General features: G+C 37.4%; 1 protein-coding gene across 1 annotated transcript; it reads left to right on the forward strand.

Moving 5' to 3' along the window:
- The first annotated feature begins 3,696 nt into the window (after positions 1-3,696).
- Positions 3,697-18,437, forward strand: ada (adenosine deaminase). Its single transcript, XM_079588547.1, has 11 exons — positions 3,697-4,101; positions 8,453-8,514; positions 9,466-9,591; positions 11,860-12,003; positions 12,137-12,252; positions 13,358-13,479; positions 14,132-14,203; positions 14,557-14,658; positions 16,064-16,131; positions 17,974-18,103; positions 18,195-18,437. Exons 1-11 carry the CDS (start codon positions 4,060-4,062, stop codon positions 18,297-18,299), a joined length of 1,089 nt encoding a protein of 362 aa, XP_079444673.1. The 5' UTR covers positions 3,697-4,059; the 3' UTR covers positions 18,300-18,437.
- The last annotated feature ends 80 nt before the right edge of the window (positions 18,438-18,517 follow it).

Consider the following 18,517-nt stretch of genomic DNA (forward strand, 5'->3'; position numbering starts at 1 on the left):
GAACACAATATTACAGTCAAATGAGATGGCGCCAGTTGCGTTAGTATAACAAAGGAGTCGCGGTGAGAGCCGTGCAAAAAATTAATAATGTCTCAGATCGACTTATATCGTTTTTATATTCTCTTGGTTGACGTCATTGTTGATTTGTTCACCATCAAAATCGCCGCATGCAACGTAAAACATTAAAGCTTCCAGGTTCCTTTCTTGTCCCTTTCATTTGAACAGACCTTTTACACATTAACCGCAGCTGCAGCCCAGATGTGAAGCGAGTAGACAAATTACCCTCTACAAGGAAGAACTTGAATCTGACTAACTGTTTTTGAGGAGAGGAAATGATACCTACGTTCCAAGCATTCTAACTAGATGTGTGAACTGCGAGAGTCGAAACAGGAAAGCCTTTGGTTTCTGATAAGAGCACTGTCCTAAACAAGGGTCAGGTAATGACGTTTGAGAGGAAGAAAATCTGACAGTCACAGGAAAGATGTCAGACAACACACACACACATGCAGTAACAGCTTTATGGGAAGAGCCCAGTAACCGCCTGGAAGGGAATATTAAAATATTTCAACTGAATCTGTGAAATGTATCACTGTTAGCTTCGAGTCACATTGAAATTTACAGTATAAGAGATGCAGCATTCTGCAGAACACAGAATAGGATATTTTAAAAATATCTCTTTATATATTTTTTTCTTCTCAATATAATGAGTAGGCTATAGGCCCATCTAGTGTTGTTTTAGACTCTATTGACTTTCATTGTATGAAAAAAAAAAGAAAAAAAAGGAGTTGAAATAATCGTTGGAATAAGGAGTTGAAATAATGTTTATTTTAAGAAATGCTCAGGGAAAGGTTATTTGAGAAGCAAAAATGATTCTTAGGCAGTGTTGAGGAAAAACTCTTTTTGGAACCTATAAAGATGCCATCATTCAAGTTCTACACATCGCAGTTTCCTTGAATGTGAGTTGAAAAATACTGCATTTTTCATTCAGCCAAGAATCTAGTTCTTTCAGCTCCATTTAACAATTAACCATATCCAATTAAATTACACAAATGTCCCCCCAAAATTAGTTTGGAAAATATGAAAAAGTGCTAATGACTGTCATGTTACCATTCCAGCTCATAAAAATGTAGTAGCCTATACTTGTCATTGTTTGGGAGTATGGATGGATGTTGTTTTATCACATTTATAAACCATATAATATTCTGAAACAATACTAGATCAGAACCACTCAGTTGACAAGGTTCCTGGAAACTGAAATCCAATATTTAAAATATCCTCTTGTCTTAATAAGACTAAAATAGCAACAACCCTGTTCCATTACAGGAGTTCATGCCTTAAAATAAACAAGAACAAATAAATACAGGACAAGGGATAGATTCAGTGCAGCAGCTACTTCCTAACATGTGGCCAGCAGAGTCAATATTTTTAACGGATATTCTGCTCTTTAGCTAGCAGAGAAGATCTGCAAGAGCTCCATCCCAGTGAAAGCCACTTTCACTTTCTAACAGAAGACAAAAGTACTGATATGAAAGAGTATACGCATAAGAAATGCTAAGGAAATGCTCGGTCAAACAATACGTTTGAACAACCACATGTGGTTAGCATATGAATCATATTCGATGACAGTTTAGAGTGATAGCATAGGGGTGAATTCAGAAGACATCACAGAGTCACGGACATCAAACAGTGGGGCTTTTCCCGTCAGACATGGGGGCATGTAAGGAGCCACAAATGAAAGAAAACAGACGTAAATAAATGGAGAAAGTCTGCTCAAAAGCTTTACATCTCTAGCATGTCTTAATAGCATAGAGCTGAGGGATTTATAGAAAGCGTGGTGCTACCACATTCTCAAGCACTGTTCCAGCAGACTGATGTATGACACATTTAATGGGATGTTTTTGCTGGTTGGGAAACCAGGCCCATGTGGCTTCATAGGGTTAGATTAGGCCAAGTTAAACAAGGGTTGTTGTTTAGGAACTACTCCGTGTTAAAATGTAATGCTTTGCGCATCTAGTAACTGCTATGTTGCACAACATGTCAATGTCTATTATTTATCTAACGTTTTTTTGTACATGGTTTATGATGTACTCAATTTAAGGAAAACATGTGGCAAGAAAATTCTCAGCAGCGCATTCAAATATGCAATTTCATGAATAAAAGATTCTCAGTTTGATGAGAGATGAAATTGCCATATGCTAAACATAAACATAACATAAGATGTGTCAGTTTTAGGCCCTAACCTTCTTAGCAACTAATAGTTCATGATTTTAAGGTATATTTAGGTATGGCACATTACCAGAGTGTGTGGTTCATCTCCACTTAAAAGGATAGTTGACCCCCAAAAAAAGAAAATTCTGTCATTTACTTAAGTTGTTCCAAACCTGTGAATTTCTTTGTTGTGCTGAACACAAAAGAAGATTTTGAAGAACATTTGTAACCTAACAGTTGTGGGGCATCATTGACTTCCATAGTATTTTTTTTTTCTATGGAAGTCAATGGTGCCCACAACTGTTTGGTTTCAAACATGAGGTTTCAAAATATCTTCTTCCTTTGTGTTTAGCAGAACAAAGAAATGCATACAGGTTTGGGACAACTTGAGGGTGAGAAAATTAACGAAATAAATGCACCTCCTCACCTATGACGTTCTGCTGACATCTAGTGGCCAACTACTGCAAGCCATGCAGTTTACATGCCTTACAGTAGTGTATTTTCAGCCCCAGTTGGTAAATAAATCATCTTTAACAACAAATTACAATAATATAAAATAATTAATAAACTAAATCCTGGTTCTGGATCCAAAATATCTCAAATAGTTTGTCTGTTTGAAGTATTGTGGGATACACTGACTGACTTGAGTGATAGCGCTTGTATCCACACGAGGAGGCCCCATTGTTTAACTTTTGGGTCGACGGTGAATTTCCGTGAATAGATTTTTTTAAGTTCCCTTTAAAAAAAAAAAAAAAAAAAAAAAAAAAAAAAAATCCGATAGGACTGGGCAACTTAGTTTGTTAGAATGGGCAACCAAGTTTAGTTTGTTGCATTTCAGTTTATTTCTAGACCTTTTAAGAATATTTTTCACAAAACTGACATACAAGAGTCGTCAACAGATTTCTGGGATAGGTAGGCTAACCTTTATTTGCAACACTTATACTGTTCTTGTTTTTACTTTTCAGTCCACCTGTCAATTCCAAATGTATTCAGCTCATATGTTTTTAGGAAATGTACTAATCGGACATGACCGAAAAAGATGTTTCTGCTCGGTGACCGCTCGATTCAGTCTGATTCGTGACCGAATTTGTGATCCGGTTCAAAAGATCAATCGGAAAGATCAAAGAACGGTTCGATCTTGAACACAACTGGGTAGGCCTGTTATACCTATCATTCTTATTCTTATGGACTCTCGATTGGTTTTCTTTAGTAGGCTATTTAAATGTACATTAATAGCCTAAGCTACATTAATAATGTAGGCCTATGCTGCAGCTGGGTTAAACAATCTATTCGCCTAACTTTCAGTCTTTACACAACAGTGGGCTAAGTTGTGAAACTGACCAGACTCTTTCTTATGTCAAATAACTTAACTCGGCTGTGTAAAGATGCCTATACTGACATAAAATATAATTAGCAAACCGTTAGTTTGGTAAACCTTTACCAAAACCACCTCAACGCGCAACGCGACGCAAATAGAACGCTTCCGACGCTTGCATCAGCATTCTAGTGTGTCGCGTCGCGTCTGTATCTATGTGCCATTACTGTGTTTCTTAAAAGCTTCTAATAGGATTCCGGTTTAATCTCTTCGCATGGCTTCAGGTGCGCTTGTTGGTGGTAGCTCGGTTATTGTTAACCAGTTGAGCGTGTTTAGTTGGATTATAGTACGCTGAAGTAGAGGCGGGTTCGTTGCTTACATTATCTGATCATAAAAAGGCGTGTTCTTTGTCCGCGCGTGTATAATAGTAACGCGCATGGGGAAGCTGAACTTCGCTGCTTGAGCTGACAGGTTCCGGTGTGTGTGTGTGTGTGTTCAAGTTATATCACGACAAACTTACTCTTCGAGTCAAGACAATGGCTGAAAAGAATGGAAAACCAGCATTTGACAAACCTAAGGTTAGTGTCATTAGACTACTGTTGTTGTTGTTGTTGTTGTTCTTATAGTCTATATATGCATTTGGGGTGGAATGCTGTTTTTTTTTTTAAATGTGTGTCCCACAAAACCATAATCACCACATAAAATGCCAACATTTATGTCCTGATACCCTAACAATACCTAAAGTCATCTTAATCTGTTGCTTAATAATGATAATATGCTAATAAAAATAATTATAAAAATGGGAGACTTGATGGTAAAGGTTAAGTGTAAAAAATCTAATTTATTTTAAGTAAAAAAGGAAGAAAAAAATTATAATGAGAAAATGGAAACAAAATAGTTAGAGACACCTTTTTAAGAATAGGAGATATTAGTGATGCAAGCTGGTGCATCAATATTCTAACAGTGATGTGTGTTAAGCACATAATGCATTGGCCACATACAGTGACACAGCAGCGATGAAGGAGAGAACGCTCCAGGATAATGTTCACACTTCTCTGCCTTCCAGGGAGATACACACAGAGCATTGTAACTGCCCTTTGGAGTTATTGCACTGACTCAGCAAGCAGCCTGGAGAACTGATACCAAAAGCGTGCCGGTGCCGATAAGCAAATAATCTGTGGAAGTGTCAATAACTATGTGAAAGATTTGACTGAAAAGTTATCTATACTGTTCTTGTATTACAATGTGCAGGTGGATGATTGACAGCTGCATCACCGAAAGTAGAATTCAAGCCTATTCTTATGTGACACCCTTGCCACCTTTTTTTCTCATTTTCTTTTGTGATTGTGCGCTAGCCAATAAATAATTTTGAATGCACATATCTTAAAGTTTCTTTGAGAATTGCATATTAATTAGGTTTAAGCCCACACCTTTGTCAGCAACATGGTGTGAGAATCTGCCCTGGCAATGCACAGCATTCTTTTGAGATGCCTCATTGTAAACACATATTCAAAAGGTGTTAATCAGTTGTTTAAATGTACATTCAAGAGGGCAATTAGATAGTAATTTGTAATAGAACTAACAAAGAGCTGTAATCATTGTAGGTGGTAAAAAATGGACCAATCCTTGACTAAATCTCACCCTTCATTATACTTGCATAATGAGAAATTCAACAGATTAAGTGGCACTTGACAGGCATTCATTTCCATAATTTATCAACTACCCAAGACTGTGTATACATGATTATACAGTGAAACACAGAAAGGTCACACAGTTCACACACACACACACACACAATTGCCAATGAACAATAAGTGCTTTATCCAGTCTGAGTGACATATTAGCAACATTTTAAGAACAACCGAATGATTCATCTATACACAAGAACGCCTTAACAACAGGACAGTATTTTGATAACAAACTACGCAGCATAACAAACTACAGCACCATACGTATTCAATGCACATATGAATCAGTTAAAGTATAAAGAGGTTGGCACTTGGGAACTTAAACTTGTACTGACTAGACAGGTTTTCCACTGAAAGTCTTTCTTTTGATATTTGAGCACAGCAACATGGCTCACATAATGGCAGGCAAAATAACCGTGGTAGAGCATGTGAGAAACTATTCATCATATATTGTAGAATGCTTTGCAGCATAAATGCATGCTTTTGGAAGCTTTTATATTCAGCAAATTGTTTATTTTATGAATTAAACCGACTGCAAGAAGACCAATGCAGCCTAGTGAGCTTTTGAAGAAAGTATTGACTTGCTGCGGTCCCATTGGGCCTTGTGCTCTGTTAACCTGATCCTAGTAACTGAGCTATAGACCAATGAAGTGAAAGCACTAGAGGTGACATCATCCTTGCTTAGTTCTGCCAAAAGCACACAGTGTCTTGCAGAAAATGGTTTTAATAAACCTGAAAATGAATCACAATTTTTTATTTAATATTTTTCAAAGGTGCAGCTCGCTTTTTTCTAACATTATAGACTCTAAAGCTTCACTTTAGGCTGAGAGAGCAACTGACAATGTACTTTTGTTCTGAAAAAAAATGTAAAGAATAGTTTTATTTGCTTGTATCAAGGCCAGTTTGCATTGAGATTGTGTAGATTTATCAGGCGCCTCAAGTAACAAAGCATGTGTTTTTCCGTCATTGAGCTGAAGGTGTTGATATCATTTCATGTAAATGTTACATGCAGTTGCTCACCACCTTTTCCTCTGGGAGTGGGGGAAGGGACTTAATACTCTCCCTGTGTCTGGCTGGTCCCTGGAGATCACACTGCATAATCAGTGTTGATGTCTTCAAGATCTGGTTCCTATCATGCTCACGAGGGTCAGGTCTGTTTGAAAGTGGTCTCATCTCATGTATATTATTGCATTGAGAAAATATGATCCACTTAACAGCCATTAGGTTTTTTTGTAGAGCAGTTTGGTCAAAGATGTGGCGCAGCTGTTTACACATCTGCACAATGATCCTATCACCCCTTTTCTCTCATAATCATTTCCTAAACTTACCACTTCCCCAAAATTGATCTCTGATTACATTTACATTTAGTCATTTAGCAGACACTTTTATCCAAAGCGACTTACAACTGAGGACTACAGCAAGCGAGTCATCGTGAAGAGGCAAAAACAACACAAGAAGTGCTCAAAATACAAAGTTCAGGCATTGCTATTTTAAAAAATAGCAATGCCTGAAAACTATTTTTTTTTTAAATAATTTAGGTCAAGTGCTCACGGAAGAGATGAGTTTTCAGTTGTCTTTTGAATGTAGTCAGGGATTCTGCATTCTGTAGGGAGATCATTCCACCAGATTACACACTGGTGTTAAAAAAAATCCAAGCTAATAACATTGTAATTAGTCAACTATTGTAATACAATGTTGTGAATTCTTTATGATTTAGTTTCAGTGTTGAGAAAAGTAATGCAATACAATATTGCGTTACTCCATAAAAAGTAACGAATTGTGTTAGTTAATTTTTAATGGAAAGTTACGTTTTACGTTACTTTTGCGTTACTTCTTCTCACCAGGGCTGGGATCGGACACAAAAGTTCCATCTTTGGCAAATGTAAAGGCCCTTTCACACCAAAACAAATGAAAAAATTAAATAAATTAGCCTCAGGCTGAAGGAATTGCAAACAAACCTTTCAGTTATGCCGCCATTCTGGATCGCTGAAGAAAAAGATGCATGAGAAGAAAGTTTAACACTCTTACATCAGCAATTTAAAAAAAAGAAAGAAACACAAATGTGATGTTTATCTTAAGTCTTTTTTTATTTTCGGTGTGATGGAATTAATCATTGAATGTCAGCAGCAAAGACATTGGTTAATAAAGTGAGATTAAATACAAAGTATTTTTGTGTTAATATATTTGAGTTAGTTTTTGGAGTAAGTATATCGGCTATAATCTGTGTGTTTAGAAATGGCGGGTGCTGGTGTTTCGTGTGCGTTCGGCCAATCAGCATAACATTACACTCTAAAAAATGCTGGGTTGTTTTAACCCAATGTTGGGTCAAATTTGGACAAACCCAAACTTTGAATCAAAAATGCTATTTAAAAATGTAACCCAATGGCTGGGTTTGTCCATATTTGACCCAAAATTGGGTTAAAACAACCCAGCATTTTTTAGAGTGTTGTGGTAGTTCCTCCTATAGTGCTGGTAGACCCTACTCTGAAGGAGGAGCTAAAATAGTTCCTCCAAAAGGAGTTCCTAGAACTAAAGTCGTGCAAAGTTCCTGTGGTGCGAACACGCCAAAAAAACAAAAAAACGGATACTTCTGCCAATAGTTCTATTGGAACTATGAAAATGTTCCTCCGGTGCGAAAGCCCCTTGTGTTTCTGATTAGTTCTTGCATGTTCCTTGTCTTGTTAATCATCCAGGCCTATATATTTAAGCCCTTTGTTTTCATCTGTTCTCGTGTAAACATTTCTAGATTGTTCTGTGTGTTTATTAAACTGATCATTAGTATTCATAGCGTCACGTGACACTATGAGAGCAGTTGATGCCACATGGGTTTTTTTTCTTTATGGTTTGCCTCTATCCTCCTTGCGGTTTGTTTCACAGCTGCTGGTTAATGGGGTCACAATTTAATTTGGTCATCTGTCAGGACAACTCCCCCATACTCTCAGTACATCTCAGCCATTCACTTCTCTGGCATCCCCAGTCTTTCCGCTGAACTCATTTCACCCAGTCGTGCATTCCACATTCTAGATGTGCTTCACGAGGAGCATATCACAGCTGCGTGACAAGGAGACTCCCCTAACTCTTTGAATACGACAGGCTGAAAGCTGAGCTCGGTTTTGACAAATGTGCTTCTGCTCTGTGGTATTAAAGTGTCTCTATAATGCACTGTGACATGTTGTTCAGTGGTGTGAAAGAGCCTATTGAAATACAGATGTATTTTATTGCTGCACCTTTATCTTTGCAGGTTGAGCTACACGTGCATCTTGATGGTGCTATTCGAATTAAGACCATTATAGATGTAGCAAAGTAAGTGACATGCATTCCTATTACATACGGTGATAAATACACTAAGAACCATTCATTTAAATATCCTATAAGAAACCATTAGAATGTCTTTCATAGCTTCTCAGAAGAAATAATGAAAACTATTATTATTTGCTCATCCCAAAGACTGTTTAATCATTTGTTGCTGTGTTTTCTATGAATTACAGAAAGTATTATTTTATAATAATTGTATTTTTTAATACAATTTATATTTACCATTTATAATAATAGTGTATATTAATATTACTATATATATGGTCTATAGTATATTAATTACTTATATTGATTATTATTGGGGTTTTTTTAAAATAGCATTTGTGTGTTATATTTCAAGCCTGAAGCCAAAAGGAAGAATTCCACATTTATGTCATTATTAACGGCTAATCTTACCTGTACCTCTCAAATCAAATATGAACTACTTACAATGATTGTCTAGACTTATTTTTGAAGCCTGTCAGCCCATGGTCGCTGTGAACTATAAAGTTGTGACCTGCTTTAGTGTGTTTTTAGCCAAGGATTAAAGTCCTTGAATTCAATGAAAATTGAATTTAGAAATTTGGTCAAAATTGGTCTTCGGTGGTGGCGGACAAACACGGTCATCCACACACAGTACAAAGTACCCTATACCCATGTGACCTGCGAGCCCAGTGCTGACAATAAATCCAAAATAAATGCAAAGAAACAGCTTGTAATACTGATTTATCCTATTTTTTCATGAAATAAAAAATAATCTGGCGGGGATCGAGTGGTTTTCATGTGGGGAAAAAACCCTGACCTGGGCTATCGGATAAGCTTCAAATGAATTTTTATAATTAACCAAAAGCACCATATGTTCTTAGGTAAATGGATATTGTAATTCTAGGCAACTCTGTGGTCTTTCCATTAAAACTTTCAAAGCTCTAACCACTGCTCTCTGCTGTAACTGTGTCTCAGGCGGCGGGGAATCACTCTACCTGTGAGCGGCGAGGATGAAATGAGAGACCGGTGCAAAGTTCACAACCCGGTCAAAAAATTTGAAGAATTCCTTGACAAGTTCAATCACTTCATGCCTGTCATTGCGTAAGTAGTTGTGTTGAGAAAATATCTGCTGACTTCAAATAATTTGTGTTGTGGATTTGCTTAAAGATCTTGCATGTAATGGGATTTCATAGTATATTATATTACTCTCTTTAGATCAGGAAAAAAAATGTGGTTCCTCATGCATCAAATGATTCAAGGGCACCATATACTGATGAGTCCTTCAGCACAGGGAAGTCAATAATGAATTCCACGGATGTTAACTCAATTTTTCACACATATCTGAAGCATCGCTCAAGTAGTTAATAAGTGAGTGAGTGAGCCTGGTGGTGGATACACCCTCAAGGCCATAGTGTCATTTCTGATGTCCAACGTACATCTTTACATGCAGCTCATGTCACAGCTTCACCATGTGTCGCTATAGCAACGGACATATAACCTTTGGCATAGGCTTTGTTGTCTTTGCACACAATCCTTTAAACAAGAGTCAGATAATGTGACATTTTCTACTTGTTTCCACTCAGATTCATGAACATGAGAGATAAATGCGTTGACACGAAGACATGAAAAGCAGAGCCGCCAGCAGTTTTGTGGGCCGGCAGCTGACAAGCTTCATTGAAAAGGAACCTTTAGTCCTCGGAAGCTTTAAAAGGGCCTTGTTTACAGCATGCGCCTCCCCCACAACAACACAGGGAACTCACTGGCTGTTTTGGCACCCACTAGACTCTAAATTGTCCTGTGCTTTAAACAGGCTCAATGCATGTCATGTGGTGTAAACTGGAAACATGCTTTGTTGCTCCAATCAAATGGCACTTTTATTTAGTACTTTCAAGCGTAATGTGACTAAGAGAGGGAACTCCAACAAAAAAACGGAAAAAATATCCGTGCCAGTGAGGTGATTAAAATAAGAATCATAGCGTTAGTATTACGGAGTTGTAAAAATGATTATGGCCTTTGCTATCTTGCAGTTGAGGGTGTTCTTGGAACAAGTGAACATTGGAACACGGTTATGCAATTAAGAAACTTTTCTTTTTATGAGTGTGTAAATAAAACATTTCAAACATTTGGTTTATTCAATCAATTCAGCCATTTCTAACAGAGCGTCTCTTTAAAGCAAGTGTTATATTTGTCCATTGATGAAAAAGAAAAATCAATCAAATCACACATTCATAAGCAAAAGAACCAGAGATATCATGTAGGCCTGATGTGTTTTTCCAATGATCTCATTACCTTTAAAATTATTAATTTAGCAGATGCTTTTATCAGAATAAACTTAAAAATTAGAAAAGACAACATAAGCAATTCTAAGGAGGCCGTAACATGAGAAATGTCACAATACAACATTTCTCAGAAAATGCGCACACACACACTGTGTGCAACTACATTATGAGGACTCTCCATAGGCGTAATGGTTTTTATACTATACAAACTGTATGTTCTATCCCCTTACACTGCCCCTATCCCTAAACATTGTTTTTTAAGCTATTTGAGTTACGAGGACTCATGAAAACTGCCATATAGATATTTTTTATATTATCTCATAATTTGGCAGCAGGTATATTAGTATAGACTGCCGTCACTTTAAGACCTGACACACGTATCCATTATACTGTTACACGTGTTTTCTTTCTCAATCGTTTACTTTAAATTAAAACATAACCGTATAATCCATATATCTATTCTGCGGAAAATGAGTATTGAAAACGTTTAAGATTATTCAGTATTAATATGTATCAGAAAATCGTTATTTTTGACAATACTACATTGCAATTATGCCGGGGACGCACTTAACGACTAGCTGAAACATTCGAAGACTGAACACACTTACAGACTGTTTCCAACGACTGGAGCAGATTTTAAACACAGACTGTGAACACTGACTGAACGCGACTGTCTCTGACTCGGCACGTTTGGGCACGATCACTCGGAAGTATCAAATAACATTCATAATCAGCCTTACAGTCCTTAAGTGTGTCCCCGGCTTTAGTTTATTATTTCAGATGTCTTTTTAAAAGAAAACAATTGAAAAATGTATATTATATATAAAATTCAACTTATCAAAGTGGCTGGTTACACTCCACTGCTGAACTCCACCCGCATTTGGCGGGTGTTAATGTCAAGCCCTGGATATACGTGTATGCCAATTTGTTCGTTCAGCAATTTCTAACATATAGCATATATTTCTTAACATTTATGAGTCCGTGACATTCCTCAGAGATATGGAGTGACTCTGTAGGTCACAAGGCCTATTCGGGTAGGGGGTTTGTTTGTTTGTCATGATGTCTTATCTGTTGCATGTTTCATCTGCAGAGGGGACAGAGAGGCCATCAAGAGAATAGCTTATGAGTTTGTAGAGACAAAGGCCAACGAGGGAGTGATTTATGTTGAAGCCAGATACAGCCCTCATCTACTGGCCAACAAGGGAGTGGATCCTATACAATGGAATCAAAAACCGTACGTGTACCATATCTGCTGTTTTATTGCGTCCATTGTTTATTGTCCTTATGTGTTACAATAATCATGTTGGTTTGCATTTTCTCTTTCACAATAACATTGTTCTTGGCTTTGTTCTCTCTCTTCCTCCCAGAGGAGACATCACTCCAGATGATGTGGTGGACCTGGTGAACCAGGGATTTAAGGAGGGAGAGAAGGCCTTCAAAACTAAAGTCAGGTCCATTCTGTGCTGCATGCGTCACATGCCAAGTAATGCACTCTCACCTCTCACCTCTGCCCCTCAACCACCCCCACCCAGTGTGCTGTGTGTTTGACAGGATACGCCTGACTGTCATCCTTCATTTAAAACCCATTAATCCACAGCCGCTCTCTGCCATGACCAATGGTGTTAAATCATCATCACACCACTGGCCAAACCTTCCTCCTGCAGATTAGCTCAGATGTTTTGTTCCCATATTAAATTCAATACGATGGGCCGTTTGGAAATGCTGTTGTGAATTTGGAAGCCTTGGTGATTCATGTGCAATGTGTTTTGTAAATACAGACACTATTCAAGTAACCCTTGAAACACCGGATTTGTCATGTACACTACCTTTGAAATGTTTGGGGTTGATATGATGAAGTATTTTTTGCTCACCAAGGCTGCATTTATTTAATCAAAACTAAAAACAGTAATATTGCGATTTTTTTTTTTACTGTAAAATAACTGTTTTCCATTTAAATATATTTTAAAATGTAATTTCCTCCTGTGATGGCAAAGCTTAATTGTCAGTAGCCTTTACTCTAGTCTTCAGTGTCACATAATCCTTTAGAACTCATTCTAAAAGCCCGTTCACACCAAGGACTATAACGATAATGATAAAGACATAATTAAAAAAAAAAAAACTCTTTCAAAAAAAGTCCACACCACAACAATAACGATAACAGCACAGAGAAACAACTTCTTGGAATCACTTTCAGAAAAAAACAATTCTAGCTGATGAACAATAAAAACTTGACATCCAATCAGTATCTCTTCTCCTTTTAGAGCTCGAGTATTTAAAGCGACAGAGGACAAAACTGCTGTGCACACCTATAATAAACAGAACGATATTGTTCGCTGATGTGAATGCTAGTATACAGTAGATATTGTTATAGTTATTGTTCTCGGTGTTAGTCAAAACTGAAACGGCCATTCACTGCCATTAAAAAACTTGCCTGGACATTTTTTTTATTTAACTCCGATTTGTATTCGTTATATTTGTCTATTTAAATCCAAACAGCGACTTTTTTATTTTTTTTGGCCAGGCAGTATGTATGCATGTATGCACCCAAATCAATTACCTTTATAATCTATTGCTTATTGTCATTGTAGACTGGTCTATGGATGTGGTCGAGCTGTGTAAGAAGTACTGTAAAGATGGAGTTGTTGCAATAGACCTAGCAGGAGATGAAACCCTAAAGTGTGAGAACACCGAACACAGGAGAGCGTTTGAGGTAAGAACATATGCATACTTCATATAAGCTGCATTTGCAAACTGTTTCCAGCATGGAAAACCATAAACATGTCACTGCTGCATTTTTCTCAGTAGATAATCCAGTGACAAACTCATCTTTATTACCGGTATGCCTGTTAAAAATTGTAAAAAAAAAAATTGCCTGCACAGGATTCACTGAATTTGAAAGAACATAGATGATAATGTCTTATCAACAAATAGTTTTGTCAAGGTTTTCTTTTCCTTGACTTCCCTGAAAAAAAAGAAAAGAAAAAAAAAATGGTAATACTTTTGGATATTTGAAGGACTTTACATGTACAAGTCTAACATCATAGTAAAACTATTTGATTAGTTTATGTATTTAAAACTTAGAGATTTAACTGTACTTTGTTGATTTGGAAACTCTTATTATCCATAATTTAGATAACAGACAGACATCTGTTTGTACCATTAGCGTGCTAAGAGCTGTAGCTGAGATGTTCAGGAAACAAAACACGCTTTTAGTCAACCCATGATCTAACCGAAGATTGTTTGAAAGCCATATCTTTTCACAACACGTACTGGAGATGCTGCAGTGCTGTGTTCGGATACTACATCTGCAGAGAAACAGGCAGTGTTCTAGCTGTGAGTTTACTGGGTTGTGTTTTTGACAGGAAGCAGTCAGAAGCGAGGTGCACAGAACAGTGCATGCAGGAGAAGTGGGCCCTGCCAGTGTGGTGAAGGAGGTACATGTTTCCCCTTTTACCCAGCATTTACAATATCGAATTCAGCAAGAACACGCCAACCACACAAAATGTGCTTCGCACGGCAACAGTGTTTGTCCATCTGCTTTCTGTTGTGCAGATGGAAAATTGTGTAACAATGCGGTGTCTGTTCTGAACTATCAGCTTTAGAGTGATTCTGTGAGGAAATGCTGTCTATGAACTACATTTCCTTCCCAAGTACTAAATCATATATGGCAGATATTTGAGAAAACACCACAACTGCTCAGCTCATTTTTCAAAATGTCACCACACACAAAAAACTTGTATCTGAATATTTCTGCCAAGCCTTCCCATAATGCATGTTCCCTTTGCAGGCTGTGGACGTTCTGAAAGCAGAACGCATTGGACATGGATACAACACGCCTAAAGATCCAGCGCTGTACCAACAACTGCTCAAACAAAACATGCATTTTGAGGTAAGAGTAGATGGCAGCTTTCTGACAGTTGCAGAAATCACTTTGAGATACACACCCACATAAATGTACATCATTAGTCTGATAAAAATGCCATTAATGTACATGACTTTACAATGCGTCATATAGATCTGCATGTTGCACTGGACTCCAGTCTTGGTCAAAGTGCACGTATACAATAATGGCCCAATGAGAAAGTAGCATTTGCAAACAATGACGATAAAGCTTTTCTCAGAACTTATTTCACTATAAGAAATTAATACTTTTATTCAGCAAAGATGCATTAAATTGATCAAAAGTGACAGTAAAGACATTTATAATGTCACAAAAGATCTCGATTTTAAATGGTAAATGGTATTTTGAACATTCGATTTACCAAAGAATCCTAAAGAAAATGTATATAAAAAGATGTATAAACATTGATAATGAGGAGAAGAAGAAGAGTTTCCTGAGCACCAAATAAATATATTACAGAATAAATGTAAACTTTTGAACAGTAGTGTGAATATAAATCCATTGCTAAATCTTATATCAGCATCGACCAGTGCAACAATACAAGGATAGACATCAAACTGCTGTTTTAATTCTTTCAAATAAATAATATAAAATTGCATTAATTATTCTTGAACTGACCAAAGTATTTAAACGGAAAAGATTACATTAGCTGTTGAATTCTGATGCTAAATCCACTATAGTTTAAATAGGATTGTGTAATAGTCTATAGTATTTATGGTAATCCAATTACATCAGAAGTAACTGCAATTAAATGACCGTAATGACTTCTACATACATATACATATACATACATACACACACACACACACACACACACACACACACACACACGAAGTGGATCAAAACCTTTCATCAAAGATATACATGAATTTTGAACAATACCCGTTCTGGTCTTAGGACAACTTTGATTAACTTTTTTGATCCACTTCAAATGTTGACTGCTGTATACACATACATATATACACATATGCATACACACACGCTAGTATATTGCGCATTTTGATGATAACCTGATCTTATTGCAGGTTATGGCCACTTACCCTGATATCTTCGTTATGTAACATCTCGTTGGGTCATTAGCTGTGTGCTCCATGGCCTGAATTGGGAGTGTCAGATTAGTGAGACATGAAAGTTGCATTATGGGGCTCTGGACAGAAACGGGACTGAGAAACACGGAGTGGAATATTTCCTGAAATGTAAACCCATACAGCCCTCTAGTGGACAATTTAGTTAACATCTGTGTTTATACATGTCGCTGTACAGTCTGTCAGTGTACTAATTTAGATTTTTGCTACCAGAATATTTATGAGATGTTTAAAGGAGGTTAACTGCATGCACACAATGTTCATCGTCACTGTGATCTTGATGGCGTTTGTGTGTGTTCTTGTTTTAGACGTGTCCTATCTCTAGCAGACTGACTGGAGCCTGTGACCCAGACTTCACTAAACATCCTCTCATCACGTGAGAATAGGTTTATTTACTTCATTTCATTTTTCTTAATGCATGTTCCTGGTCTTATTGTGAACGATCTATTGGTGCAAGTTATTCCACTTTTCCATCAGTCAGGCCATTTGGGATATTTGTTGATGTCAACAAATAGCTATTTTAACACTGTTTTAGCCAACTCCCATTCAGTCTGACTTTTCTGTTGCATATAACGTCCACTTTTTTCATCTAATCCATTCCCGAAGGATAAAATAAAATAGGCTGTGCATTTGTAATAATTGACTGCTGTGTTTCACTCAGAAATATGCCACATTTCAGAAGTAAACTTGGCAATTCATGTTAGAGCTTTAGAGGTAAAGTAACGTTTCACACTTGTAATTTAGGGTGTGTTCACACTTGGCAGCTTTTGTTTGATTAAAACAAACTCGGTGCGATTGCTCTGTTAGAGTGGTTCATTTGAACAGTTCATTGTTAAAGGGTTAGTTCACCCAAAAATGAAAATAATGTCATTAATGACTCACCCTCATGTCGTTCTAAGCCCGTAAGACCTCCGTTCATCTTCGGAACACAGTTTAAGATATTTTAGATTTAGTCCGAGAGATTTCTGTCCCTCCATTGAAGCTGTATATACAGTATACTGTCCATGTCCATAAACGTAATATAAACATCATCAAAGTAGTCCATGTGACATCAGTGGGTTAGTTAGAAGTTTTTGAAGCATCGAAAATACTTTTTGGTCCAAAAATAACACAAAATAAGACTTTATTCAGCATTGTATTCTCTCCCGGGTCTGTTGTCAATCTGCGTTCAGGACTCCGCAGTGACGCTGATGACGTGTTATCTGGTGCGCCCGAGCTTCGTTTACAGTCTGAGGAAGACGCACGCTATATTCAAGCTATTCTACATTGTTTGCGTGGATATCATTTTTTTAATGGTGCGTAAATGTGCATGTCGCGGATGAGACACTTTTACAGCGTGCGTTTCCCTCAGTCTATAAATGAAGCTAGGGGCGCACCAGATAACACGTCATCAGCGTCTTACGCCATCAGCGTAACTGTGAAGGATTGACAACAGACCCGGGAGAGAATACAATGCTGAATAAAGTCTTATTTTGTGTTATTTTTGGACCAAAAGTATTTTCGATGCTTCAAAAACTTCTAACTAACCCACTGATGTCACATGGACTACTTTGATGATGTTTATATTAGCTTTATGGACATGGACAGTATATTGTATATACAGCTTCAATGGAGGGACAGAAATCTCTCGGACTAAATCTAAAATATCTTAAACTGTGTTCCGAAGATGAACGGAGGTCTTACGGGCTTAGAACGACATGAGGGTGAGTCATTAATGACATTATTTTCATTTTTGGGTGAACTAACCCTTTAACACTGTCATCCGAACCTTAGTGCACACCAAGCAAGTGGACCGAGATCGCAGAAAAAAAATTAGTCTCAGTCCGCTTCCAAATTAACTCTGGTGCGGTTCGACTGAAATATGAACGCAACACGGACTAAAGAAATCTAAGCAAACCAAAAACAGGATGTGATGTCATAAGATGCGACACTAAAAATGACAGAATGCTTAAGCATATCTGACATTTGTCCCCTGAAACGCTGAAAAAAAAAAATCATGTCTGTGACTGTCCAAAGCCAGTGGATATGTCTGTAGCTAAGCATCTCGCCATAACATTCTTACACTACAAAACTCGTTTCTAAATTACAAGTGCGAAACGTTCCTTATGGGGTTAAAAGCACAGTGTGAAAAGCCCTAAAGGATTCTGTTTACCCGGGTTTAGATTGACCCAGGGTTAACTAATTGGAAGTGTGAAAGGAAAGCCCTTTTTTGTTTCAGATTCAAGAAGGACAAAGCCAACTTCTCCTTAAACACAGATGATCCTACCATCTTTGACTCCACCTTGAACTCAGACTACCAGGTGGCGCAGGAATACATGGGCTTCACTGAAGAAGAATTCAAGGGACTGGTGAGATACAATGCCAAAATCACCAAGATCCAAGATCCAAATATCATGGAGAAAATGATTTTAATTATCCCGTCTGCTTCCCTTCCCACAGAATATAAATGCAGCCAAGTCCTGCTTCCTTCCTGAAAATGAGAAAAGTGAGCTTCTTACTCGACTCTATAAGGCCTATGGCATGCTGCAAAGCACCAGCTTTTGAGCGCAGCACTGTTGTAAACAAGTATGCAGTGAACAGAGCCTTTCAGGGCATTTGCCTTTTCACAAGTGAATGTGGGTCCTGATTCCTTGAAACCTGGAGAACTCATACATATTTCTCAATTTAATATTTACACAAAAATAATAAAGACCATAAATACAACCCTCCATCAAAGATTTAACTTAAGTTCATCAAAATAAATGTTACATTTGTCTGTATAT

Source organism: Phoxinus phoxinus (assembly GCF_949152265.1).
Source record: "Phoxinus phoxinus genome assembly, chromosome: 18".
Classification (NCBI taxonomy): domain Eukaryota; kingdom Metazoa; phylum Chordata; class Actinopteri; order Cypriniformes; family Leuciscidae; genus Phoxinus; species Phoxinus phoxinus.

Bases quoted from the DNA above. Each gene is read 5' to 3' on its own strand.
- ada (XM_079588547.1), top strand. From the start codon at position 4,060: ATGGCTGAAAAGAATGGAAAACCAGCATTTGACAAACCTAAG. The intron at 8,515-9,465 runs GTAAGTGACATG...ACTGTGTCTCAG, and splicing joins ACCATTATAGATGTAGCAAA to GCGGCGGGGAATCACTCTAC. The intron at 12,253-13,357 runs GTAATGCACTCT...TTGTCATTGTAG, and splicing joins CTGCATGCGTCACATGCCAA to ACTGGTCTATGGATGTGGTC.